Genomic DNA, 27,909 nt, shown 5'->3' with positions numbered 1-27,909 from the left:
CATATATATTTGGCATTTTATTGCTGCATCTAATTTGCCATAAAGAAAGTTACGGAAAAAAATATAAATAAATAAAATCAAAATAATTTGTAAGCAATTTTTTTTCTTTGCAACTAGTTTGTCGCTTTTTTCCATTTGCAGTTTGAATTATTTTGCATTGGAAACGTGTGTTCGGAATAAGCGTGAGAAATTCTCGAATCGGACACATATTTGACATTTAAGACCGCACGCAGCTAGGGCCCAGAGCGGGTGTTAGACTGGCGGGGTAGGGGTAGGTGGGAGGGGAGCTGAGCTCCCGCTGTGCTGCGCACGGCAATGCGTCCGAATGAGGTGTGAATTATTTGAATGTGGCGGCGGCGTCGGCATTGGAATAACCGCCTTTGGCTCGTTTATTCAAATTAAAATTTATACATTTATGCAAATACATATTTATATACGATGCGTTGTTGAGCTTTTGACAGTTTGTCGTATTTTGGCCATAAAATTGCCGTTAAGTGAGCATCTTTATTGCCCAGGAATGGACTTCAATGCGAGCGCATGTCATTCGATTAGGTTTTAGTATTAGTAGTTCGATCCAAACGTATATTTCATTGTTAACTGAAACCGGTTCGAGCCAGGAACTCCAATCTTAACTGACAATCAAAACTTGAACCGAACCAATTGCTTAAATAACAGCCTAACTGAAATCCAAAAGCTTGACATAATTAAACTTATGCTTTTTAGTTTAAAATAATATATTTATATTGTCAGGTCTTATGAAAATTTGCTGGAACGCATTTTATTTCTTTATCCAAAATAAAAGAATAAGGAAGATAGTCTGGTCAAAACCAGAAAAGTTTTTTAATTGTTACCCATTCTTTCTTAATTATAATAGTTCGCTAGGATATTATTCGTATCAAAATGCACCTTAATCGCGAGATCTCTTGAGACACAAAATCGTTGCACATAAAGGACAAAGAGGTTGATAAGACTATGCATGTATATAAGAAGCATAATGAAGCTTATAAATGCCGAGTTTGGCTCTGATATCTTGAAAAACAAAAAATAATGCTCAAGAATATATTTATATGGGGTCGGTGAAGTATTCTTCTAAGCGTTATTTGAGAAAAAAATATTACCCTATTCAAGAATGTTTAAAAATGTTTCATTAAAGAGTTGAATCTGTGCTCCTTAATGTAGAAAATCAGGTTTACGAATCAAACCTTAAGTTCTCGTCTTGGTTTCAAGTCTTGGACCTACTCATTGAAAATGTTCGCTTGGTCTGCAGCCATGAATAGAAAGCACCTTCTGCCACTTTCATTCAGCTGTTGTCCAGATTGGCTGCTTCTTGGCCAAGAGCTGATTATGAACGAGAATTTCGACATAATTCATGAGCCACTTTGGTCAACGCCATTTGCTGACATTTGTTGCTTGTTTTCCAGTTTCAACTGCCACATAAATTTCGCTAAAACATATCATAGACTGGTCGCACAATAGATTGGCCAAATTTTGAACAGTTTTTATCTGCTGGAAGCTGCGCAAAATTTATAAGCATTTCGTAAAATTTGAATTCTTAATGGCGTTTAGTGTCCAATAATGAGGCACATTTGTTTTATAATTTCATTAGCCGCTTGTCCATGTGTCGTCCGTCTCCTACCCCCCCGTCGCCCTCTGCACCACTCTAGTTTCGGTCAGCGCCATAATTTAGCTCTTGGATTTTATTATAATTGCTTTTTGATTATAATTCGAGCAGAGGGCGCGCAAACGGCAAACGGCAAACGGCAAAAGCCAAAAGATTTACGCTTAGCCAATTTGCATAAACAATTTTATTGTTAATTTAATAAAAATTTTGTCCCAACAAAGGCGAAAAAAAAAACAAAAGCGTCGGCGAAGAAAACAAAAATTATAAAATTCAAACAACGATTTTTTATTGATGTTTATTACATTTCAAAATGGTTTTTCGTATAGGTTTTTATGGTCTGTCGGCTGTGCTGACAAGTGCTACATGTTTTTTCGCTCGTTTTGCCTATTTTTTTTTTGATTATTAGAGTTTTGGCCAAATGCATATTTAATGTGATTGAAAATTATGGCAGCGGGAAAAGATGTTTCAACAATGCTGTGTCTTGGCTTGTTTATTGGCCGTATAAATGCTGTAAGTGTGTGTGTGTGTGTGTGCTGGTGTGTGCGACTGTTTTTTTGGGGCTATTGAGTGAGGGCGGCGCTGCGGCTTAACCCTAATAACCTTATTGCATTTCGGCTGCCGCATGCACAGACGACAGCGGCAGCAACAACTAAAACCGCTTGTCGCTGCTTAAGGAGAAACAAATTGACAAATAACACAACCTCACTTAACCTGTGCTGCAACGCCTCTTTGTCACCGCGAAGTAGCAGAAAAAATAGCATTAAATTGAAAAAAAAAAATAAATAAAATACCAGTAGCTGCAGCAGCTTGGGGCGGCTGTGGAGACCGTTTTAATTAGCCATCTTTGTGTGGGGTCTCTGTACGGTGGATTGCAGTCAAAGCCGCCGTGGGCTTGGTTGTATTTGGGGGCTTGATTGTAATTTGCAAGGCATTTTAAATGTACTTAAAATCTTTTAAATAAATGATAAACTAAAATTTTTTAATTAATTATGGCTTGTTTCACTTTGTAAACCATGCAACATTTATTTAAATTTGTTAAAGTAAACTTGTTACTCAGCTACATTTCTGTGGGCTTTTTGTTATTTGCAATGTACTTGCAATTTACTTAAATTTTGCAAGCTACATGTTACAATTAAATTCATTTTATTTTGTGTTAAATATCTAACATTTACTTTCATTTTGTCAAGTAAACGTTCCACTTTTAAAGCATTTCTCATATAGTTAAATTTTGTAATATAAATTCTAAACTAAAATCTTTTTAAAAATCGCAAAAATACAACTAGTTGTAAAACACTGCGTATACTTGATTTTGGTTGGCAATTTTCAAAAGTTTGTGAAATTTTCGTTAAAATATTTGCATTTTCAACCATTAAACAATTTACAGTTTACTTTACAGCTTTTCCCAGTGCCATTTCAATTTAACTAAAGTGGTATTTGTTGTTGTTGTTGAATTTTTCTATTTTCAAATTTACTTTTTTTTTTTCTTACAAAGGAAAGGCAATCCATGTGTAGGCCAACTCTGGCCGGGACCAGCTGCAGTTAATGGCGACAATGCGCATACGCCCAGATCTTCGAGCGGGCTCAAACAAAAAGTAAAAAGTAAAAAAGACGCCAAACAAAAAAGAGGAGGTTAATTGAGGAAACATCAACGGGCGGGCGTGATGCGAGCATCGCCCAAGAAGCGGACACACGGAAAAAGACTCGATTTGATTTGAGCACAACATAAAAAGGTCGTAGGGTTAACACAGAAAGAGCGAGAGAGCGAGAGAGGGAGAGAGAGAGATAGAGAGAGCGAGAGCGACATCGACATTTGCAGCATTTGCGCGCGACTTGTGCCTCTTTAGCGGGCGTGCACTGTAAGCCTGCGGTCGACATGCCTGCGGCTTGTCAGCGCTACAGTGGCAACTTGAACCAGCGCGGGGCCATCTGCTGGAGTCATCAAGTGGCCGCAGAGCGGGTGTGGGTGCGGGTGCCGGAGTGGGGACGGTGGGCGACGTGCTCCTCCCAGGCTTGCTTTGCCAATTGGAAACAATACCGTTTCGCTTGTTTTGCTCAGTTCCGTTTGATTTACAATACAGCGTATCCCCGTCCAATCTCCGACCCCCCGCCCGTGGCTGAGAAAACAACTACAACAACATGAGGCCAAACGTTTGTCTATTGATTGTCGTCGCTGTTGTCGCTGTTATTGTTGGCCAGCCTTGTGGTAGGTGGAGTGGAGCGCCAACATGGACGCCATCATCGCCGCATTTTGGCCAAGTCAAAAGAAATATATACTTATGTATATATACATATATATATATATATTGCTCTGCCCGCACGAAGTAAGCTTCGGGTCCGACAAACTGTAACACAAAATACGTGAGTCGATTCCAACGAGTACATAAGACCATCCAACGAACCCACCGATCGTTTGTTGGGGCCGATATTTTTTTTTTCTTTTTTATTTATTTTTATTTTTTATTTTGTGTACGGCCCAAAAACTGGCGCTTTTCAATTTGATTTTATTTCGCTCGGAACGTGAGCTGGGCGGCGATTTACTTAGTTATTTTTATGGCAACTGCAGCTCAACAATCCAATCGACCGCTATTTTTATAGCAGCTTGTAATTTCATGTCTAAGTCCAAGCCTTGCTCCCATTCCAATTGAGAAGTAGAACCATCGAAAGGTAACGGCTCCAACCCGATCATTGCTCAATCAAAAAGCGTCCACAGTGCGCACGATTGTGCCACTTATTGGCCAGTGGGATAGATTGGCCAGCCAATGCTCTGGGATGGATGCCTTGGCTAACTGTTGCACAGAGCCTGCTCCGCACAGCCAAGGGAAGCTGCACAGATCTCGACTGCATGCGCTGCCGTTTGTTCACATTTCAAGCTCAGATTCACTCGATTAAATTTGCTGCTTTTAATGAAATCATAAATTTTGCCGCCATTGCGCACCTTTAACCAGCACAATTGCAGTAGTGCACAGTGGGTCGGTTGGGTTAATTGAAGATGCTGGGAATTTTCTGATAATGTGAACTAAGCGATCTGACAATATTGCTGGCACGAATAACAAGTGCCCAGAAGAAGCAAGAAGTAATTTGATGCAAAATACAAAATAAATTATAATCTTCATGAAAGCTTCAACCCCTAATTTATACATTTATCAGCTGATCTACATTTACCTAGCTATGTTGCAAAAACTCATTCCTTTGCAGGCTAGATAAAAAAACACTTTTCGATCGCCATTTAGAATCAGCAATCGCCGTTTAGAATCAGCACGTGACACTTCACATAGATATTTGAAAATTAGCATTAAGGTGATCTATCACCCCTTTTTCCACGCTGTTGGGTGGTTTTGCGAGGATTAAAGTCGAATAAGAAGTAGGAGAAAGGGTAATAAAAAGGGATAGAGAGAGCGAGAAAGGGACTTAGATAGAGAGAGAGAGAGAGAGAGAGAGATAGAGAGAAAGAGACAGAGACAGAGAACAAGAGTGACAGAAAGAGAGTAATAAAGTAAGTGAGAGTATGGCCAGAGAAAAAGTTGGTATCTAATTTACCCGCCCTCGCTCTACAACAACACAACTTGTTTAATAATCACTTAGTATTTGAATTCATGAGAATCGCATATAAGGGAAATATTTAAAAAATAAGTTGTTTAAGCTCGTTGCCTTTATGGCAACATGGTCGCACTGTGCGCGCCTGTGATATCTTAGACGGGGCAAGTCATGGCCCAGCTGATCTCTATGTCCGCCTGGCTTGGCCAAACCTATTTGCGGTTTAATCGAATTTACTGTCAGTTGCTGCCATCGCCATCATCAAGCAGCATAGAGCTGGGGCTAAGGCTGTGTTTGCTGTTGTTGTTGCAGTTGTTTAGACTGTAGCTGGACATCATCTCACATGTTGCAACAGAGGTAGCTATTTGGGCAGTTGTAGTTATTAGGAAAAGCCAAATTCGGCATTTTGTTGTGACGTTGGCCTCATGAGCTGCATGTGCATAATTCATTTTGGGGCATGTTCGGCCCGTTCGACACATTTGTGGTGGAAAAGCTTGTAACGATTTTCCGCCTTTTCGTCATTAAATTTTAATTGTGTTTTGTTGTGCACGCCTCACATTGGCTGCCTGGGATTCCTTTTGGTTTGGTTTGATTTTATTTTGTTGCTGTTGTTGCTGTGGCTGTTGCCTTTTCATTTGCCGAGTGCGTTGAGTGCCAACTGTTTGCGCAAACACAAACACAAACACAAACGGCGCGCTGTTTGCACAGTCAACAACATTGCCTTTGTTTTCCTTTGCAATTTGTGTGGCAACTTGCAACGGGGCAGCCAGAGAGATTCGGTCCGGGTGCGAGCCGGTATTGGAGTCTTACTTCTAATTAGAAATTCTATACGCTTCGTTCTGCGGCCAGCCGCAGCTCAGCCAAGTGCTGCCGCTTCCATTGCCAATGATTTTTAGCATTTAAGCGTTAAAATCTGTTTACCAAGCCGCGGCATCGGCATCGACGTCGCCGACGACTGCGTGTAAATAGAAAACACATAAAAGAGCAGTCGAAAGGCATCGGGACAAAGAAGCGTGAAAAATGTTTTTAGTTACGTTTTGTTTAGCGCACAAACACACGCACTCACACACGCGTAAATTCCATCAAACGCAACACAAATATGAGTTTTATAAGCCATGAAATTATAATTTGACTCTCTAGTGGTAAGTGGCCAACTGCATATTTGCCTAACACATTAACTCTTGTCCACAAGCCATATGCCCGGCCTGGACAGAGACGTTGCGCCGAGGCGTGCGAACCACGCGGCGGTCGCTTGTTAAACGACAACAACAAAGGGCCTACAGCAAAAACAAAACAAAAACAACAACAAAAATCAAAATACATTTACGTTGGTTTCAGTCGGGTGGAGTCGACTAGGCAATTCCCTGTTCACAGCTGAAAAGAGTCTGCTTGACTTTAAGACTGTAACCTCAAGGCAGAGACTTTCAAACTGTGACTTAGGGAAGACATAATTGTGGGCGTGGCCGCTGTATTTAGAGGGTAAACTTCAGAAAAGGTTATCTGCATTAAACTTATCAAATTTTAACTAGTGCTTTATAATAAGAATATACACAGGCAACTTTTTCAAGTATCTCTCTCAAATGCAGACATTCCGATAGTCATAGCACGAAACCAGTATACTCTTTATCATTAGGTGAACAGAGTATACGAAAAAGGGCAACAGAAACGTTTTGTTTCTAATTAAAATCGCCACAGAAAGTGTCAGGCCCTTGGTGGACCGTTTTGCCCGGCCTGGTGTCGTTTTTGTTGACTGCGGCTGTGCTCATTCTGGCCGGGGCGCTCTAATCTGGCTTGTCATCGCGTGGCAGCTTTCTGTCCAGGCCAGTCCAGGCCGGGGCTGGCTGGCCCAAAGGCTTCCACGAAAATGTGCGACAACCAGCTGACTAATGAGCCGTCAAACCGCGGGAAAAATGACAAATTTTCTGTGTGCTGCAAGAGCAGTGGCTGTGGCAGCGGCAGCGGCAGCTGGCAGCGATTTGTAGCCCCGTTTAATATTTAAAACAAAAGACTGAGGCAACAAACGTGGCCGCAATCATTTACAAGCAACAAACACATAACAGCAAAAGCAGCAAGCAGCAGCCACAGCACGAAAAAGTAACATTTTGCAGCGCATGTTACTGCCATTTTTAACACTTAAATGAGCCGATCTCTTGGCTCGGCATCTCGACTCCCATCCGACTGCTGTTTGGGGCCAAAATGCAAATGAGTCCCGTCATGCCAATTGCATACGAAATCCATGGCAAAACAAATGGCTGCCAGTTGCCAGCAAGTTGGCAAATGTTCTGCAAACAACTTTAACTAATTTAATTGATGATTCCCATTGTCAGACGTCGCGTTGTGGCCAAAGGTGTCATCGTTGTCGTGGCTCCAGCTCTGTAACTGTGCCTGTGAACATGTCAACGCTGTGTTCATTAATGTCACAGGACCAAATCGAGTCAAATAAATTGAGGCTGTGTCAATGCGGGACGAGACATTTAATTAGTGGCACTGGCAAGCAGCGTCTAGCGCCAAGTTTTACTTCCGCATCGGCCACCAAAATAATAAATATCCCAATATAAATCTTAAACTGGCAACGCAATTCGATTGCCCGATAAATGCAATAAATCCCCCCAAGCGCAGACGTTGAACTTGTGTCCGAGTCCATGCTGCAACTGAAAGTTTAGGCCTTGGGGCTCTACTGACTGCCGACTGCTGGCTGCTGGCTGCTGGCTGCTCCTGCTACTACACTGGCCTCCGGCTGACCGGCAATCATGCGTTAATTTAGTTGCATGTGAAGATTAATTAATTTTCCATCGTTTTTACTGCGCACACGGCCTCAGCCAAACAGCGGGTGTCGTCAGGGCAGCGAAATTGCAGTTTATGGCTGCCATTGGCATTGCCATTGCCATTGGCACATCCATTGCCAACAGCCAATTGGGCGATTCTTAAAGTAAACGCACCAGTGCTCCGGCTCAGGTTGAAGCGTTAGCTGGATATATATGGAAGCCGCAATTCCAAAAACTGCCAGTTTATTGCCCTAGAACGATATTATTTTGTTTGTAGCCTATAAAACACACGTTCAGCTAGCAGCCATATATTTGACATTGGCCCAATAAAGTCTCACATGTAGCCATGGTTTAACTCGTGTATCCAAAGATATTTCGACTGTTTAAACTTTGAAAATTGTTTTGAAGTGCTTGTGCTAGATTACATTTCTAGGCAACATATTCAAACATAATATTCAATTTGAATAAATTTGTAAATTAGAAATAAATATTTTTCTCCTAATTATCTTTGTATGCATAAAATGATTCTCAAAACTAAATATATCTCTATATATAAAACTGGTTGTCCTGACTGACTGACTGACTGACTGATTGGTGATCAACGCACAGCCCAAACCGTAAGAGCTAGGAAGCTGAAATTTTCACTGTAGTTACCTTATGTGATGTAGGTGCACGTTAAGACGGGGTTTCGGGAAATTCCACCCGCAAGTGTAGAAAAATCGCAAAAAACGTTTGTATGTAACTTTTTTGTTTACCATCCGATCGGCCTCAAACTTATTTTCGAAGATCTTTGTTCAAATTCATTTGAGGCGTGTTTCACACTTTTAGGAAAATCCATTCCTCCTTGGTGGAAATAGAGGTCAAAGATTTGGTGGGTGACGTTTCGCGCTCAAATTCATTTCCAGACATCTATAAGAAAAATCATTTGGGACGTGTTTCGCACTTTTCGCAGAATTCAAACTTCTTCGGGGGGAATGCGATTTAAAGATTTTTTGGGGGAAATTTTAAGTTGTGTCCGATTTGCTTTAAACTTATTTTCAAAGCTCTACATAAGAACTTAATAACTACGTATTTTAGCGATTTGGGAAATTCCACCCGCAACAGTGGTAAATTGGCGGAAAACGGTTGTATGAAAGTTTTTTGTTTACCATCCGATCGGCCCCAATCTCATTTTCAAAGATCTATGTACAAATTATTTTGAGGGGTGTTTCACACTTTTTGAAAAATCCATCCCTCCTTGGTGCAAATGGGGGTCGAAGATTTGGTGGGTGACGTTTTGTGTTAAAATTTATTTTCAAAGATCTATAAAAAAATGCATTTCAAAGATTTTTTTGGTGAATTTTAAGTTTTGTCCGATTTGCATAAAAGTTTTTTGATTCCCGTCCGATCAGTTTCAAAATCATTTTCAAAGCTTTTTGAAAACATTGATTGTATAACATACGTGCCACGAGCAAGGCCGGGTTATACCCGCTAGTATTTAATAAAGACTTAAGATTTATATTTCAAAATTTTATTTTTTGAAATATAAAAGTAAGTGAATATACATTTTCTGTCATTTAAAGAAGGTGTATAGTGTCATATAATTAATTAAAATATCAAAAGGGAAAATCGTTTCCCTTTTAACATATTTATTCCCAACAAGATAAAATCCTTAGAGTAGATTAGCTTCGACTTGTAGGAATGTGCCCCTGCTGCTCTTCTTCTGTTATATCATCAATTTAAGGTTTTCAAATCAAAGTGTAATTATTTTATTACATGTCTACATTTGCATAGAAGCATTTGTAGTCCCAGACCAGCCACAACTGGCAACTCGCTGATTATTTTCCCAGCAACGCAATTTGAGTCTCCCGGTGCCAACAGACCGAGTCTAGACATTTACACGCACGCCGTGAACTGGGCAGGAAGAGCAGAAGCTGCGGCTCTGGGGCCAATCGAACCTCTTCAAAATCGCATGTTTGCAACTGCAATCGAGCTAAATGGCAAAATGTTACCCATACGTCTATATGTCTATAGGTCTGATTGTCTGTTTGTCTGTTTGTCTAGTTTGTGTGCCTGCTCCTGTCGGCTTGGCCGCGGCTGCCTGCCATTGTATTTATGGCTATTCATTTCGTGATCTACTGATTTCGCATGTGTTGCACGGGAATTCCAGCAAAGCGCAACTGAACTCTGTCCAAAGTCTGAGGGATGAGGCTGTGGCCAAGCTTGAAACTCTGGCTCGCTCACCTGGCCATGGGCCACGTACTGTGCAGATGGCAGAGTGTGTTTCACACTGGCGAAATGATATACAGACACAGGGCCACATGCAGATGCGTATATACACATACATATGTATAATATGTTCTATAATGAAATCAAATAGAAATCATTAAGACCAAAATACACATAGTAAATCTCATAAAGAATTTGTAGCAATTTCCTGTTCGATGATTTTTAATACCGACAACGCGAGACCTGGGAAACAACAGCAAAACCTTTTGCTAAATGACCAAAATCAAGTCGAGAGACGCTCGACATCCACATTGGGGACTGACTCAAGTTGCCGCCCAGTGGTCAAAAGCCGGCTGACGTTGGCCGGATCGTGTGCACAGTTCATCATGGAAACATAAAAATTCACTGCGTTCATAAAAATCTTCGTTTCATGCTGATGAGGAGCTCCAGTTTCAAACGCGACTGACGCAGCGACAGCAGCAGCAGCAGCAACAGCAGCAAAACAAAATCGAAATCGGTAAATAAAAAAAAATAAAAGAAATGGAAAAAAAATAAAGCAATGCAAACAACACGTGAGAAAATCTCACCCGAAAAAAGTCCAACTCTGACGCTGACTCCGACTGACTTCGACTCTGACGCTGACTGTGGCTTGAACTGAAGACTCTTTCAGGTTCCGGCTGGGCTCTACCGTTTTTAGCCTCGGCAAAGAACTTGAACGATTTTTATTTCTTGTTCAGCGACAACGTTGGCGACTAGGGCGACGATATGTGTATGGCCAGATTCTTTTTTGTTGTAGTCCGCTGGGTTTTTTTTGTTTTCGTTTTTTTTATTTTTTTATTTATATTCTCATCACAACTGATTGCGTTGCGCTCGATGCGATTAGTGTTAAAAGGTATTAAAGCGGCAAACGCACAACACACAGCCAGAGGGGACACGACCGGACAAAAAGGCCAAGGGACGCGCACGGGCTGTAGCCAAACGGACGGACAGATGGGCAGATGGACAGACGGACAGACAAAAGTCGCTGCTAAAGGCAACAAAACGTTACAGTTGCCACTGTCCCACTGTGCCCCGCTTTTTTGTCGCCCATTGTCGCTCAATTTGACACTGCGACTGCGACTGCGGCATCATCTCCCCACCCCGCACTCCATCAACTTAGTCGCTTAGTCGCTGCCAACGTCTGGAGTAAATTTGTTGTCATTTGATATGCGAGTCATGAGGATTATTAGGTTCAGCGACAAAAAAAGCCATGCGACCAGACTATATGACGAGGGCTGCCCAAAACATGTCTTTTAATATAGTTTATGTTTTATAATGATAGTATTTTAAGTTTTTTTTAATTGAAATAATCTATTGATTTATCATTTTTAATATTATTATGATTTAATAATTATAGCTTACAGTAAATCCAAATTACAATATGATTTTATGTCCAAATCAACGAAGACGTTCAGGCAGTTTATTGATGTATATTAGTTTATCATTTAAAATTTAAAAATATACCACTTTCTATAAATACTTTTTGTTTAATATTTATCATTTAATGCTTAAACATAAACCACTTTCTGTAATCTTTTTTATTTTCAGAGCTATTTAAAATACATTCGGCAAAAGTTTTAAGAGTTTCCACAATTGAAAAAGTTATTTCTAACTTGTATACGTATTTTAAGGAATTTAACACTGGGTTAATTTTTGGTTGTTGATATTTCACAGAACCATTTCTCACAGAACCTTTAAAACTAGCCTCGCTGGTTTGCCAGAAAAGAAAGACATTTGCCTGTGTCATCGTGCTGTGTGCGTGCGTACCGTGTCCCATACCAATCCAATCCCCATTCCCATCCCCATACCCATCCCCATCGTCATCATCATCCTCATCATCATCCTCATCATCATCAACAATAAGAAACCATGGTCGTTGTCACCGTCAACGCGCTGTCATTATTGTCGTCTTTATGGTTTTATACTTTTTTAATTTGGAGCAAACTGTCGCTAAGCTTCAGATTTTATATATGTATGTTATTTACCTTACGTATTCAGTTCGTATCGGATTTTGTGGGCCTCTCTTGTTTGATATTTTGGCATTTTTCATTCTATTTGGTGTTCAAATTGCTTTTAATTTGACTTAGAACGTAGGTCTTTAAGCCAGCATAAATCGGTATTGGAATTCTTTTATGTATTTATTTTACCATATAGTTTACAGACACTCCATTTGGTTCGCTTAGCTTTCCCCTGGCGTTCACGCACTTCATTAAGGCATTGTTTGCCAAAGGTGTCGATTGGATGCCGTACGCCGTCCGTTGTGGATGCTGTTTATCCAGCTATGTATGGCCAGGGGCCGGGCTGCATACCAAATGCTTAAATGCTTCAATGTTCAAATGGTCACAGAGTGCTCAGAATGCTCTCTCAATGCCTCAATGGCCATATTTGTCATCGTAAATATGTTGTGGCAAACAAAAGACTTAGGCAACGAAATTGGACAATTTATGCATAGATTTGTGGATAGGCACACAGCCAAACAAACTTAAAATTTGACACCTCATTTTGTGTGCTTGGTAATTTCTCAATAAAGAACCCAAGCAACCAAGGAGCTCCAGCTCTAGCTCTGTAGCTGTTGCTTTGATGCTGCGTGGGCAGATTTCTTGTTGCCCACTGGGGCTACAACATTGCCCGTTGCCGGTTGGCGGTTGCCGGTTGCCGGCTCTCTTGGCCATGGCCAGTCATTATGCAGACCACCGCCGAGACACAACAACAACAACAAGAACAACAAGAGCGACAGCCAACATGCAGCGTACATGCGCTGAACGTGGATAGATTAGATCAATACCAAAATACAAGTGCCACCGTCTGCCCACAGCCCTTTTAGTTGGTTGCAGCGGGGGGCTGTTGTTTTGGTATCGGGATCTGGTTATAGCGATGGTGACGGCACCGGGACGATTGTCGATGTGTCGCTGCGATAGGCATTTAAATCTTTTGCCTGCGCCTTGAGTAATGTTGATTTTGCACTCGAATGTGAAACGTAACGCAGCTCAAGTGGAGCGTAGCGTAAAGTGCTTAAATGTTTCGATTGTTGTTGTTCTTCTTCATCTTATTGTCCATGACCAGGGCCAGGAACAGGGACAGGGCCAGTGTCTGGGCTGAGCCAGTACAAACAGTAGGCACTGACACTGGCCTGTCACTCAGCTCAGCTGAGTTCAGTCCAGCCAGGCAGTCGGTAACGACGGCGGCGGCGTCGGCGTTTTGGCCGTCTTCTTTATCATTTTGATGAAATCGGCCTGGGAATGCGTTGCACTTGTAATTTAGGCTCACGGGCCAGTCAGCTAGTCAGCCTGCCAGCCTGCCTGCCTCCTACAACGTCACGGGCTGCTTTGCATGCGCCCCACCACCGAGGCGACCAGTGCAGCTCTTTGAGTGAAATATGTGGCCGCTGTGAGTGACATGCGCTGGAAAATGGCCCATAATGAAGTGTATTTGCTTTGCATTTTTAATCATTTCAAGTCTCTGTACGCTAACCGGCTCGCACCCATACAACACGTACACACACACACACACACACAAACACACAAAATTTGCAATTAAAATTGAAATGAAAATAATACACAATTAAAGACACGACTCAGCCTTTGGTTTTATTTTCTGCAGTGTTTTTGTTTTTAGTACTAGTTAAAAATGCTGCTGCTCTAGTTTTTTCGTCGCGCACTCAACGTGCTTGTTAAAAAAAATAAATAAATAAACCTAAAAAAACGAAATAATTTTAAAATGGAAATTGTTTTAAGCAAAAACTAGTTGAAATGTTTACAACGCTCGGACAGTTGCTGCTGGCTTTTATTTGTTAGTTATATGGAAATCTGGTACCCGTTTTATAGGCGTCGTTGCGCACATTTACCAAGCCACTAAACTGAACATATACATAAAGCATAAGCTGACCATATGTCTTAAGAGAGCTGCACAGAACGACGGCTCAAGGTGAGAATTGGCTATTTGAACAAATATTCTGAGCATTTATTTTGCCTTGAAATACGCGCGAGTGACATAATCCTATGAATTTTGCCATGCAGAAGGCCAAAACAGTTTACTGAACGCAAAAATTAAATTCGATTTGGATTATTATTAGCCTTAATTAAAAGCTTTGTATATTTGTAAATACCTACTTTCTATAATAAACCGAAAGATAACTGTTGAAATTTTGAGTAGATCTGGCTCTGGTGCACAAAGTTTCAGTCTCCACGTCAAGAAATTTTTTCCCTGAAGACGGTTGCCGATGTGCAGCCGAAAAAAATCGGAAATCTATCGGAAAAATATAAATTAAAACAAAATCGTTTTTGATTTTTGATTTTCATAAACTCCGGACATCGATCTAGCTAAATAACGAAAGATTAGAAAGATATTAATCTTTTCGATTAATGAGCTACTTATGATATTTTTCATTGTTTACTATGATATTCTTCTTTATAACTATTTGAATGTTTTCGGAAACGCTAATGTGCAAAACCGGGACAAGATCTTAAAGAAGATGACAGTTTTTAATGTATTTATTATATCAACAATGAGAGTAAGTGAATAGACGACTGACTTTGAGCTGCTTTGTTTCTGCCAAAAGTTGGCGTAAAGTACACCAAAATTGTCGGTTAAGCTAGCACATTCAACATTATTCAGCTGAGTCGGGCGAAGCCGGTGAATTTTTTTTAAATAAAATAAAAAATATATGCTGTGCAATTGGAAATTTGAAAACCATAAGCTGTTGGCAATTATATAAAAAAAAGCACAAAGTTTTTAACAGATCAAACTATTTTATTTTATATTAGTTTAAAGTGGACCTTGAAATAAGAAAGTACCATTGGTGAAGCAGTTTCTGCAAACTTGTAAGCTCCTGTTTTTTATTTTTTTAGTTTTAGAAATTCATGTAGACATTTGCTTATGAAAGAAAGAGATTTTGTAATTTTGTTCTCGCATCTTTAAAATTAGCTCCAATTTGGTAAACAGCGAAATTTCGTGACACGATTAATGTGAATAGAGCAGCGCGATCCGCCCTCGTAACCTAAGCCAAAGTAAATACCTAAATACGCACATGTTACGAATACTATGTTGGCTCAGACTCTACACACACTCCCCCTCCCTCTCCCGCCTCGCCAGCACTGCCGGCCAGTTAAAGGTTTGTGTATGTGCTACACCCGCGTTGTCTTCTCATTTCACCTTCATTTACAAAATCTGTGCGTGCGCATTTTTTCACGCCACGCAAAACGTAAATTTATTTTATTTACCCTTTATTTGAGGCTCATTTTTCTTCTACTTATGCGACAGACACAGAAAAAATAAAGAAGAGAAACGCAGTTTAAGACTGAAAAACTGTTTTCTTATTTGACACATTTTGCATTTTAAATGTTTACAATTGCCGCAAAGTGTTTGGACGCGCTTATTTCTTGTGTAAATAAAGAAAACAAAAACCCAAACACAATTGAGATGAGACTTCAAATTGAGCGACGGCGACGGCAACGGCGACTGCGCCTTGGGAGTGGACAGCTTTGTGGATGCTGTGCACGTGTAGACGAGACGAATCGTTGCACTGGGCTGAAAGATGTCGCAGATTTGTCATAAGTGCGGCCCAAAAGGGGGGCTAAGCAAAACAGACAAACAAATTTATTGGCCAAAATCGCGTGCGTGTAGCGAACATGTCGCTGATTTGTTTGGCCGCATGTTGCAATCGCGCCAGTTGCCAGTCGCCGGTCGCGAGTTGCCCGATTTGTGGCAATTCCTGTTTTGAATTTGTATATCAATTAGTCATAATTTACGAGGCTCAAAATTCAAATCGATGGAGGCAATGAACTCCATTTGCTGCACTTGTTGCACCAAATGTGCTGTCTGTGTAAGGCTGTGTGTGTGTGAGAGTGTGTGTGAGTGCATGGCAAACACATTTGCCACAAGCGCTAATGATGCATTGTGCTGCATGTGTTGGCTGTTGTTGCTGGCTGGTTGCAAAAACCGACTTAAGCGTTTAACACGATCTTCAATTTGCGCGCAAAACACAATGCGAAAGGACGGAGCTGAACGGGCAGGGGAAAGTGGTAATGTGGCCAACACATAACACAGCAAAGCGCGGAGCACAAAAACAAAAAGGCCAGACAAAAGTCGTGCGACGATCAGCATCGGGTGGAGCCGCAACACCAATTGCCATAGCTATATACATATACATATATATATATGTTTATATATATATATATATATAAGATACCAGCTACGTATCGAACTGGGATGCGATGGCTGCAACTGCAACAGCAGCAGCCAAATAGTCATGTGTGCGCCATGCTGTGTCGTAATCGCAAGTTCGTTGCTTAAGTCTTTCGTTTTGCCTGCCACTAAATATATCATCGATGCGCTCCCGCGCTCTCCCACTCCAGCGCTCTCTTACTCTCGCACAGATTGCGACTTAAAAATATGTTGAGTTAAGCTAAACGACGCAGCAGCAGAAGCAGCAGCAAAAAGTGGAAGGCACGGAAAGAATCGCATGTATACGCCCATCAATGCTGCCACCGCAGTGGCAGGTTGAAATGTTGCCCGAAGGGAGCTTGCGGACTGGGCACGAAAGCGAAAAGCGCTACAGGATTTGCCTGGTCTCCAAACTCGGCACCCTTTGCGGCATTGAAATCGGATCTCGTACTTTCTGCTGTTCTACACGCATACAACAAACAACAACAGCAACAACAACAATGAAATGCAGGTGCTTATGCTGCTGTTGTTGCTGCCGGCACAACCCTCCCTGCCTGCTCTGCCATTCTGGCACTTTGTGTGCCTGTTGTTGTACAAAATTAACTACAAACAGCAGTACAAAATATTTTAATTAAAAATTCCTAATCGTGTGCGAAGCATTTTTTATCTGATTTTTGTGGCTGCCGTTGCCCCCAAGACGGATCCTGGGTTCCTGGGCCTGCTAACTTTACCAATTGCAACGCCAACCAGGCCGACACCACCGCCACCGCCGCCACCGCCATCGCCGTCGCCACTGCGAAGGCTAACATGCAGTAATGCTCTAGTCGGGAGTGATTAACTAGGGGAATACCCTGTATTCTGTTTTAAATGTGTAGAAATATCTTTGTCCTGTCATTATTAAATTCGTATGTTAACTGTCATGCTAAGGCAAGTTCATGCAGAAATTGAGGCTATATTGTTGATGTCTCTAGTTCTTATTCTGCCTGAGATCCAGTATATTCCAAAGCCTAGTATGATTGGGATGATATTCTAGCCGGGTCGCTCTAGAATTTATAAGTACACTCAACTTGAATATTACAAATTATAATTAATTATTATTTCAAATCAACTTCTTGATAACATATAACATTGAAGAGATAGAAAACTTTTATTAAATGAATTGTTTTCTTGATAAATGCACAAAATACTTATCTACTTTAAAAGAGCATAAAGATAACAGAAAGTTTTTTATCGTTCGTTATTTAAGATATTATAATATATTATTTAAAATCAATTATGCTTGATTTAAGCAATCAATTCTGGGTTTTTCTCCTAGTACAAAGACGTATACCCTCGCTTGGTTACTTTTAATGGGTATAGGGTATAAAAATGTATTAATAAGAAAACACCAAAAGGCTTGCGTGTGTGAGGGAACGTTGTTGCGATCTCTACGTCTGGCCCCCCTCCCTCTCTCTGTTCGCATTCGGTCTGGCCCGGCTCAGACGTATAATAAATTGCATTTGCCTACCAGCAGATGCAGATATGAGCCGGCCGTAGGCAACGTTGCAGTTGCATGCAAAGTGGCAACGGCTCGACCAGATATTTTTGCATCTAGATACTTTTGGCAGTAATGTGCGAAAATTTCATTGGGTGTCGAAAAGTTAAGTAGTGCTCGCTGCTGCTGTCTCCGGTTGCTGCCCAGTTGCCCGTGGCCCGTTGCCCGTTGCTGCTGCTGCTGTTTCTGTTGCTCCTGCTTCAGCCATTGCCATTTAATGTGAGAACCCAACATTTGGCTTTTGAGCTTTCAATTTGTATTAAGTTGTTAGCCATTTGCCGGTTAGCATAAACGTCCATTGGCTCCAGGGACTGGAAGTGGAGTCTCTCTCATTTCCCGGTCTCACTTGATGTGCATTGTCAGGCAACTATTTGATGGCAAAATTGTTGTAAATTGCTGCGTTCGCAAACGACTCTTATCAATTTCACTTGGCTAATTGGTTTCAAATTTATGGACCTGTAATTGATATTTATGTATGTTGTCTTTTACGATGATGCTGCTCCTACTACTGCTGCTGCTCCCACTGCTCCCACTGCTCCCACTGCTCCTCCTACTGCTGGTGCTGCTGCTGCTGCTGTTGTTGTGGATGCCAAACAGTTAGCTGACAGTGCACTGCCACAGCATTGAAGGCATGCCAGCGTAATTGGTCGCCTATTTTGTTATAAATCGTTGTCCAAAGCATCTGACAGACGCACAGAGCCACAAATGTTGCTTAAGAACCTACTTCAAATAGTCAGAGCTATAGATATGTATATCTAAAATAACTTTAATGCATACAGAGATTACAGTTGTGACCCGGATCGCTTAAACTTAGTATAATGGAACTTATCTTGCATCTGAAGCACTAGACTATGTCCCAGACTTTCGTTGAATAAAGCTATCTGCGCTCCAAGCCATTCAGTCCCAAGTCCTTTAAGTCCCCACTTCGCTTTGTCTTCTTTTTGTCAGCATACTGGATACCTGAACGATTACTAACTTAACAACAACGACTAACTTAAAATAGAGAATGTTTCATGAATTAAAGCTCTTAAATCAGACGCCCTAATAAATACGATTACTATTACAAGTGTTAAGACCCATTTTTAAAATTTTTTTTTTTAATTATAGGCATTACTTTTTTCTTTGAGTTTTGTGAATAATCACAAATTAAATAAACAAGTAATAATAAGTGAAAGTTGCTCTGCGATTTGAACCATTAATCTCTCGTTTGCTTGTTCGACAGCAATTACAACACCTGTTTTACCGCCTGTTTTTACTAGCCTTACCTGATATGTCATGTGTTTAAAATCTTTGAGAATTATAAGCACAGAAGATGTTTGTTTTAATAATTTGTACTAAATTATAATTAAATGTACGCAGGCAAATTTTTAGACTAACATCAGTTTTGAGACAAATACATTTTTAAACCAAGAAGATACACTAACAAAAAAAAATTGAATCGATTCGATTTTTGGTTTTCTTTTGTTTATTTTTGGTTCTCTCATTGTAAGCTGTGTGTAAAACGCAACGAATAACGAAACGAAAACAAAGAACGCGCTAATTAAAAATGCTAAAGTTTTAAGCTTCCATCCCAACAAAATTCCAGCCTCCTTTTCAGCTGTCCATTGGGCTACGACTGATGCGCTCCAGCAATTTCAGTACAAGCAGATCTGGAGCCTTACTTAGCACTGTTCAGTTTTTTTTCTGGCCGGTTTTTCGAATTTTGTTGTTGTTGTTGTATTTTTTTTTCGGCTCTTATTGTAGTAGTAAACAGCGCTCGGCTGTCGATTTTGGTGTTCTGCTGCTGCTGCCTGTCAGTCGACGTTCGCCGGACATGAACGACGAGTCCGCGGCGGGAGTAGCAGCCAGCAGATTGAGGCTACAACAACGCCCAAGTCCAAACTCAAACCCAAACTCAGACCCAGACTCAGACTCAGACTCAAACCGAACCATTCATCTTTAGCCGTTCGAAAGGCCTTCGAAACTGGTCTGACAGTCATTTGTTGGGTCTCTGGCAGTGTTGGGGTTAGCGTGTTGCTTATCCAATCCGCTCGACTCGAAATTTCCAATGAAATGCTGAAAATGTTGCCACTGCAGGACTCAACATGCAGGGTTTATAGGTATTTTAATTAGTAAAAATTCTATAGACACACAATTAACTCAAAAAAAAAAAAAAAACAAATAAAACAAAAAAGACCCAAGAGACCACCAAAGACAACAATCGCCGTCGCCTTGTAAACATAACTCTTAACTCTAAACGAACGACAATTTTTCTATGTTTGATCTTCAAATTGATTAAAACCTAATGAAGCCAAATAAGCTTGAAAATCCAATAAATGATGTGATTACGCATGGCCGTATAAGGATTACGATTACGATCTTAAGTTGACTATTTAATTCAATTTCCAAAGCTAAATTAAACTGTCGACTTAAGCTGCAGATCGTATGCGACACACGGGCGACATTCATCCCGACAGTGACAAGTGTGCGTGTGTGCGCCGGAAACACCACCACCACCACCACCACCAACACCACCAAATGTGGTTCATCAAGAACATATAAAGAAAAAAAAACATGCCACACTTTTTATTGTTTTGTTTAATTGCAAACAAGTGGGCGCGTTGGTTTGTAGTTATTATTGTTGTTGCCAGTTGGTGGTGGAGGTGGCGGTGGTGGTGGTGGTGGTGTTGGTGATGGTGCACTTGAAAATTGTAACAAAAAAAAAAACATGATAAATGATTATGCGCACTTAACCCCTTGTCGTCCCGCACAGCTGTTGGGTTTTCCATGTCGATGCGTAACACCACAACGAAAATCAAAGCCAAGCCGGCGAGACGCAGTTGTCAGTGTTATTGTCGTTTGGTGGTGCTGGCGGTGGCTTGGCTTGGGCGCACTTACAGCCACGAAAATGTAATAAAAACGTGCGTCTGCCCTGACTTCATGTAAATCATGTCAGGCGGCGAGTGGCGCAAAATATTTTGTAGCCACGCCAAATGAAGCGTAGACAACAGCAACTGCAGCAGCATCAGCATCAGCATCAACATCAGCAGCAGCAGCAGCTCACAAATGAGCATCCTGGCACAAGATACACTCACACATACATACACACACACACACATGGCTGCTGATCGCAATCACCTGAAGGTAGCCCAAAGCAGCGCCAAGCAACAACAACATCATGCCCCATGTCCATGCCCAGCTCCGGCCCAGGGCGTCTCTGGCGTGAACGTGCAAACATGTTGCACATGAGAGAAGCTGCCGCTAAAGTACTTGTACTTGTCATATTGTTATGGATTTATGGCAACACGAACAGCGCCATAAAAATGACATATGCACGTGCATGGATTTGGGGCTTTAAGGTGTTTGTGGTGTTTGGGGTGTTTGGGGCGTTTGGCTGTAGCCCAAAAGGCGAAGCTTGCAGTTGCACATGTTCGCGCTTGCCTCAGCTGCCTTAGCTGCCTCAGCGATTGGCAATGCGAGCACGCGCAGTTCCCTTCCTGTTTGTGGGTTTCGATTACAATGTGGTTGCGATCCTGCCGCAAAAGCAACCCTCCTCGCCGGTTCGACCTATCGCTAATTAATCGCCTTTGTTCGTGTTATAATTTGATGTGAATGAGAAACATGTTTGCCTTTCTGATTTGCAATTCGGGTGTTATATAGACTTTAGGGGCGGTTCTTCAGGCTGACAATGCGGCCTGGCGAAGGGGGAAGCGCACTGGTTAAATGAGGCGTGCGCTGATCGCCCTGATGAACTTGCCCCGATCTGACATGATAGCCCTTATGCTGCCTGCAACATGTGCGCGTTTCACAGCGACACAAGTGCGGCGCAGAACAAATGCAGTTGCTGCGAGGTGGTGCAAATTGCTGGATCAGGTGGTTTTGATGGATGATGCTGTCCACGTGATTATTATTAGGGTGGGTCATCATATGTAGAGCACCCAGAAAGTGAGTTCAGTGGTATCTATATCAACAGCACGCAAGCTTGACTGGCTCTTGAGAGCCTTTTTTGACAGTGTAAAATGCCAGCTTGGACTCGAATCACTCTCTAGCAGTTAGAATCGTCTCGAAGCTCAGTTTTAAGTAGGATGCTGGGTGCTCTCTGGAATATTCGAAGCTTGTGCCCAAATCAACTGACACTATAACAACAGTCTGCGGATGCATTGCAACCGCCTTTCCTCTGAGCTGACCAGCAATATGTGTGCAAGAATGTTGCAAAATCTACACCCTGGAAGCCGAACTTTGAAGCGCTTCAGTAACACCCCTAGCTGAGGGGAGGTGCCCCTTATAACCTAGTCAACGAATCATTTCCCTTGATCTGCTTTTGGTATCGCTCAATTCGCACGATATCGTTTATATAGATTAATAAAATAATGTGAGATACTCTTTGGAGCTTATGCGCAGCGAAAGTGCAGCTGGATATATGGCCAAGATAAATGCTTAGCTTTATAGTTTGCCGCTAAATTTACATGAGATTCGAGCAGCTGTTTCCCCCTAGAACTTTGTAAATAAATACTTGTCGAGTCACATGTCCTCCGTCCAGCTGCTTTATTCCCGCGATTGCAGATGCCTTTGACCAAGCCCACTAATTTTTTTAAACTATAATTTGACCTAATGACTGTCCATAAATATATTAGAGCACCTTTTTTTGTGCCGAAAACTTTAATTTTGTACACTTTTGCACAATCAATTCCTTCTTGCTGCAATTTTGGGTCAAAGACTTGGTGGGATTTATGAAAATTGATTTGATACGTTTTTCGCAATATCCACCGCTCTTGGATGTAAAATGCGGGACAAAGTTTTAATAAACGAACGTTTATTTTTCTCTATCAAGATTGTCACACTTTACTCACACTTTTCTCAATCCCTTCAAAGTGAAATTGCGGGTCAAATACTTGGTGGGTTAAGTTCCGGGCTTAAATTCATTTCTTTATCGCAGAATCGAAGCTTTCTCGGTGGGAAATGCGGGTAAGGTAATGTAAGTTTCGGCCGATCGGTCTCAAACTTATTCTTAAATCAATACATAAAGACATGAATACGTGATTCAGCGATTTTATGTTTACCATCCGATCCGCTTGAAACTTATTTTCAAAGATCTCTGTAGAAATGAATCTAATCCATCTTTATTGAATGCGTTTTAAACATTTTTTCGAAAAAAAAGTAGAGTGCAAGATAGTACGGGAACAATTAAATTGCCCACGGGAGGAAACTGGGTGAAATAGTAATATCTACAATATTTATTACTAAATTTTCTACGGGCAGGGCGGGGTAATATCCGCTAGTATATATAGGAAAAGATAATAATATTTAAAGTCAATCAAAGTTGTTATGCTTTCGACGAATATTTAATGCTCAGCCTATTTCAAGCGATCTCCCAGATTCATTTGCTGCACTATGGTCATAACGCTGAACGCAAATTTGGCCATCTGAAAATTTCGTTGCAATCAATCAATATAATTCGAAATATCTATGTAATACTACCCACCTTAATGTTACTATTCATTGAGATGGTAAAGAGGCCACCGGCTATAAAGACAATTGGCTGTTGCACGTGGTGCATAAATATAATTAAAGTGGACTTATATTTGCGCTCAGCATTGATCCAGTTCGATTGGGCCAGTAAATTCAACAAATCATTGCTATCTTCGGCGAGCAAGTCGCTCAGGTAGCAGCAGGGAAATGATTCCAATAGGATGGCAGTTAGATAGATAAGCGATGAAATGCCATGCATGAGATCCGAAAAATATAAAACGTTAATCATGATCACTCCGAGTAGAACGCCAACCAGTTGAAAGTGCACAAAGATGATGCCCGAGAGGACGGGGCGCATAATATCACAGCATCTATGGAAAAAATATAATCTGGGGAAAAAGGAATTGCTTCGAAATGTGAGATTTTCTTACTGCAAAATCAGCTTGTGGTCCCGAATGCAGCGTGTGAGTTCATCATAGTTCTCAGCCTCTGTTTTAAGGGGATCTGTGCGCAGATTACGGATATGTTCCCTCAGCAACTTAATGTGTGCTCGCATCATAAACACAAAAATTAGGGGATATGTATCCCATATTAGAACCGTCAACACCGATAGAGTTACAAAGATCTGCTCAACGATCGAATGCATCCAAAAATTGATCGCTCCACTGCGCCAATCGAAGATCGGATTGTATAGAAACCACGGCGGCTGCCCATTCAGTACGCCACTCACAAATACGGACGTTATAAAGCAGCAGTAAACTATCGCGTAAACCAAAAATATGTAGTTGGAATCAGCAACAGCTTTGTGGATCCTCCGGCGATCGCTGTCACTGCGCAGTCGCTCGTCCATAATGTCAAGTACCGACTCCATTTGACTCAGCCGCGAATACAAAAAGATGACCACGATGCTCTTTAATGTCGCTCCATTGGCGTTGACGAATGCTTGCAGTACGCCAAGAAAATCACCGGGCGTAAAATTCGTAAAGTTCTTAACAAGGCTCAGTGCCAGGCCCATGGGTACATACAGCTCGCCAAAAGTAAGTACTAGGGCTGACCAAAAGACGTATAGATATCGCTGTAAATTCTGCTTTGGCGGTATCCATCCAACGAACTTCAGTAGGCGATATAAGTAGGTGCAACATTCCCTGGAACGCACTCGAGCCGTAAGCGGAGCTGGATTTATAAGTCGGAATATCTTGTGCATTGCAAGTCTCACTGTGACTAGAACTCAATAAGCTAACATATTAAACTGGACCTAATTCGGAATACCAATAAGCAAATGGCTATGGGATTAGTCCAGCTGTTGAATTTGCATGACTCTAGATGTATACAAAACTAGCCCTATAATTAAATAAACTGCTTACCAATGTTGAATGTCATTTTTTATATTTATTTATTTATTAGGCAGAAAGTTAGCAACTTTATTTTTATACCCTGAACTCATCGAAAATGGGTAAAGAGGGTAAAATGGTTTTGTGTAAAAATATGTAACAGACAGAAAGACTCATTTTTAACCCCATAAAGATGTCTATATCTATATCTATATCTATATCTATATCTATATCTATATCTATATCTATATCTATATCTATATCTATATCTATATCTATATCTATATCTATATCTATATCTATATCTATATCTATATCTATATCTATATCTATATCTATATCTATATCTATATCTATATCTATATCTATATCTATATCTATATCTATATCTATATCTATATCTATATCTATATCTATATCTATATCTATATCTATATCTATATCTATATCTATATCTATATCTATATCTATATCTATATCTATATCTATATCTATATCTATATCTATATCTATATCTATATCTATATCTATATCTATATCTATATCTATATCTATATCTATATCTATATCTATATCTATATCTATATCTATATCTATATCTATATCTATATCTATATCTATATCTATATCTATATCTATATCTATATCTATATCTATATCTATATCTATATCTATATCTATATCTATATCTATATCTATATCTATATCTATATCTATATCTATATCTATATCTATATCTTTATCTAGATCTATATCTATATCTATATCTAGATCTATATCTATATCTTTATCTAGATCTATATCTATATCTATATCTATATCTATATCTATATCTATATCTTTATCTAGATCTATATCTATATCTATATCTATATCTATATCTATATCTATATCTATATCTATATCTATATCTATATCTATATCTATATCTATATCTTTATCTAGATCTATATCTATATCTATATCTATATCTATATCTATATCTATATCTATATCTATATCTTTATCTAGATCTATATCTATATCTATATCTATATCTATATCTATATCTATATCTATATCTATATCTATATCTATATCTATATCTATATCTATATCTAAATCCTTGTTTATTTGTATTTCATCATGCATATTTTGATTTATTTCTATATATTTTTTTAAACTTTATTTAACTGGTTGTCGAGAAACCACACAAAGTACTTACTGGAATACTAAAATATGGCGCATAAATCTGTAAGACCAACAGACGGCAATAAAAAGGTTCATAAACAACTAACCTCAGCCAATGTTTTTCTTTTACTGGCCTTCCTGCCTGCCCGGCCAGCCTTCTGTTGCCTTCCAACTTAACCACATAGTTAAACGCCCTCAGTCGCCACCGCAGCCACGGAAGCAATAGCGAATTGTAGCGATAATGATTGGTAAGTAGATATCCTGTAATGTTATATCTATAAGTTTTTCGCAATATTATTTATATAACATACATTAATATAGGTAGGTAGGTATTTTATCTTATATTTTTCTGTACGACGAAAAGTAAGGTCTAAAGTTATTTTCTAGATTTTCTTGACAAACTTGAATATGCTTTTCACAGTACCCTATATGATAATAAAGGAACAAAAATATAAATATATTGTAAATACTTGATGCCTATGACATAGAATATGCCCTCTATCATTTCGATATAAAGTAAAGATGCCACCGCAACCGCCAAACACTTGAAAAATCTGTCATAAAATTTGAGTGGCGTAAAACCAACAACTGGTGGAAATTGCCAACATATTTGACTGTTTGCCTAATGAGCCCAGCCCGCGGGGGTTGCACGAAATGTTGTCACTATCACGCTGTGGTGCTCTATTTGTCGGGGGGTGGGTGGTTGGCTGTTGGTGGTGGTGGTTGTTGAACATAAATTTGTAGGGCGCGTTTAATTGTGCGGACTTCGCTGCAGTTTTGATTACTCAATATGTTTGATTTTGGGATTTATGGCGCGTGCTGCAAAATGTGTCGAGTGCCACTTGTGCAGCTGTCAATGATGTGAAGAACTGTGCATGTGCTTAGAAAAAGATAACAAATATTACATAAAACCTGAACACATATAAAAAATGAAAGCTAATTTTAACAAAGAAATGCCATTAAAGCGCCTCCAATGGCACTAGTGTGTGCGCAGCGCCAACGCAAAGTAAACAGTCAAAAAAAAAAAAAAAATTAAGACACCTGTAGACAGCAAGTAGTTGCTGACTGACTCACTCACTGGCTGTCTGTCTGTCTGTCCGTCTGACTAGCTGGCTATTATTAGCTGTAAACCAAAAACAATGTAAACCACAGTCAGCAAACAGCAACAGCTTCAAGAGAACAATAACAACAACAAAAACAACCAAAACAACCGCCACACTACAGTGCAAAAGTAATCCCTGGAGTCTGCGGCCAACTGGCCACAACGAGAGCCACCAACGCAAAAGTTGTTGTTGCTGTTGTTGCGGTTGGTGTTGTCGTTGGCGTCGCTGGTCGTCGCCTTTTAGCCAATTTTGATATAACTGAAAGCGTCAATTATACGTGAAATTTATGATGCCGTGTGAAGAATAACACCAACTTGCAACATATTTGGACAGCCAGTTTTTTTTTTTTCGCTTTTTCTTGTCGCAATTGCTGTTGTTGGGCTGTTGGACAATTGTCGCTCTGGGATTTCGTAGATATGCTGCTGATAATGGGCATTGTGGTGCAGTTTTCTCACTGTGCCCGCTGCAAAAGATGACAAAGGAACCAATGCGAATGCGGCAGGCAGCGTTTCAAGTTGTTGTTGTTATTTGTGTGTATAATACGCCCACCGGCAGCAACTGCCGCGGCAACAGCAACAGCAACGGCAAGAGCAACTGGCTAGGCCAATGGCTAGAGAAGACATTTTGGGCACACACCAAGTCAATTTGTTTTATCTATTGTCGAACAAGAGTCATGTCACAACGGCACAATGAGATTTAGTGTGTGTTGTTGTTGTTGCTGTTGTTGCAGTGCCTCGTTGGAGCTTGAAGCAACAATGGTGCGGCAGAGCAAATCAGCGACATGATTCGATATTTAGATATGCGCGCTAAGAAATATGAGCCGCTAACAACACGGCAACAGCAACAGCAACAGCAACAGAAACAACAATAACAATAACAACAAAAGATGCTGCCGCGGAGTTGTCGCTTGTCTGTTCTCTGTTGTCTGCTGTTGCTGTTTGCTGGCTGCATGTAATTGCCAAGTTTGTTGCTTAAGTCTTTTGTTTTGGACAAC

General features: G+C 40.4%; 1 protein-coding gene across 1 annotated transcript; it reads right to left on the bottom strand.

The window, feature by feature from the left end:
* Positions 1-23,196: 23,196 nt before the first annotated feature.
* LOC135435275 (odorant receptor 59b-like) lies at positions 23,197-24,515 on the bottom strand. Its single transcript, XM_064692249.1, has 3 exons — positions 23,743-24,515; positions 23,325-23,682; positions 23,197-23,265 (listed from the first exon to the last, which is right to left on the bottom strand). The coding sequence occupies exons 1-3, from the start codon at positions 24,513-24,515 to the stop codon at positions 23,197-23,199; spliced, it is 1,200 nt and encodes a 399-aa protein (XP_064548319.1).
* Between the last annotated feature and the right edge of the window lie 3,394 nt (positions 24,516-27,909).

Source organism: Drosophila montana, unplaced genomic scaffold, assembly GCF_035044405.1.
Source record: "Drosophila montana isolate Dmon_TW-CO22-7 unplaced genomic scaffold, ASM3504440v1 contig_3541_1, whole genome shotgun sequence".
Classification (NCBI taxonomy): Eukaryota; Metazoa; Arthropoda; class Insecta; order Diptera; family Drosophilidae; genus Drosophila; species Drosophila montana.
The sequence above is the reverse complement of the archived record's forward strand: the minus strand, read 5'-3'. Positions and strand labels throughout refer to the sequence as shown.

Coding starts and splice junctions, on each gene's coding strand:
- LOC135435275 (XM_064692249.1), bottom strand. CDS start 24,515: ATGCACAAGATATTCCGACTTATAAATCCAGCTCCGCTTACGGCTCGA. Junction 23,683..23,742: donor GACCACAAGCTGATTTTGCA/GTAAGAAAATCT, acceptor TTTTTTCCATAG/ATGCTGTGATATTATGCGCC. Junction 23,266..23,324: donor CAATGAATAGTAACATTAAG/GTGGGTAGTATT, acceptor CGAAATTTTCAG/ATGGCCAAATTTGCGTTCAG.